The sequence below is a fragment of the Pteropus vampyrus genome, unplaced genomic scaffold (assembly GCF_000151845.1).
Source record: "Pteropus vampyrus isolate Shadow unplaced genomic scaffold, Pvam_2.0 Scaffold2894, whole genome shotgun sequence".
In the NCBI taxonomy this organism is placed as follows: Eukaryota; Metazoa; Chordata; class Mammalia; order Chiroptera; family Pteropodidae; genus Pteropus; species Pteropus vampyrus.
The window spans coordinates 8123-8828 of NW_011891675.1; the positions used below are offsets into that span (position 1 = coordinate 8123).

The 706-nt window shown below is 41.5% G+C and overlaps 1 protein-coding gene across 1 annotated transcript in view; it reads left to right on the forward strand.

Moving 5' to 3' along the window:
• Positions 1-646, forward strand: part of LOC105310388 (CDK5 regulatory subunit-associated protein 1-like) — a gene marked incomplete at its 5' end in the record, with an annotated part of 8011 nt that extends 7365 nt beyond the window's left edge. Inside the window, one exon of the mRNA XM_023526709.1 lies at positions 257-646. Coding sequence (XP_023382477.1) covers positions 257-263 — 7 coding nt within the window. The remainder of the gene's footprint in view (positions 1-256) is intronic.
• Positions 647-706: the final 60 nt, after the last annotated feature.

A 706-nucleotide genomic window follows, 5' to 3' on the forward strand; every position in this document is an offset into this window, starting at 1 on the left:
AAGACCATTTTGAAAATGTGGATTCCTACTATATCCCTAAATCCCACATTTGAAGTTAAAATACCTTTTCTAGTGCTGAGGGGAATGTAGACTGAAAAACCTGGCTCTGGCATGGGAACATTGTAGATAAGTAGGCCTGTCCCCCCGCTTGTTCTACAGTGACTGTTCAATTATACCTGTACATGGGCCGAATAGCTCCAGGAAAGGCCTTACAGTTGCTGTTCCTCCCTCTGTAGCCCATGAGTACCAAAGGCCTCTTTTGAAGATAAGCAGCAGTGGCGTGCTGTCCTTCATTGTGTGTTGGCAGGTGTGAGCCTCAGCAGTGATTTCATTGCTGGCTTCTGTGGTGAGACAGAGGAAGATCACCTCCAGACGGTATCTTTGCTTCAGGAAGTTCAGTACAACATGGGCTTCCTCTTTGCCTACAGCATGAGACAGGTGAGCTCTGGCATGAGGGAGGAGCTACTTCTGTGCTGAGAATGACATCATTCTTGACCATTAGCTGACTACAGATAACTGGGAAGAAAAGAAAGTGGCAGAAAGGTAGTCCTTGAAAAACCATAGGATCTTACCATTCATTTCTTTATTTTTTCTGATTAACCTGTCTGCTATTTTACATAATTCAGCAATTTGAGATAAAAAATAATTACCTGTACCAATATACTTTTTATTAGAATATTTTAAATTAGGTTGTTTAGAATTTGAA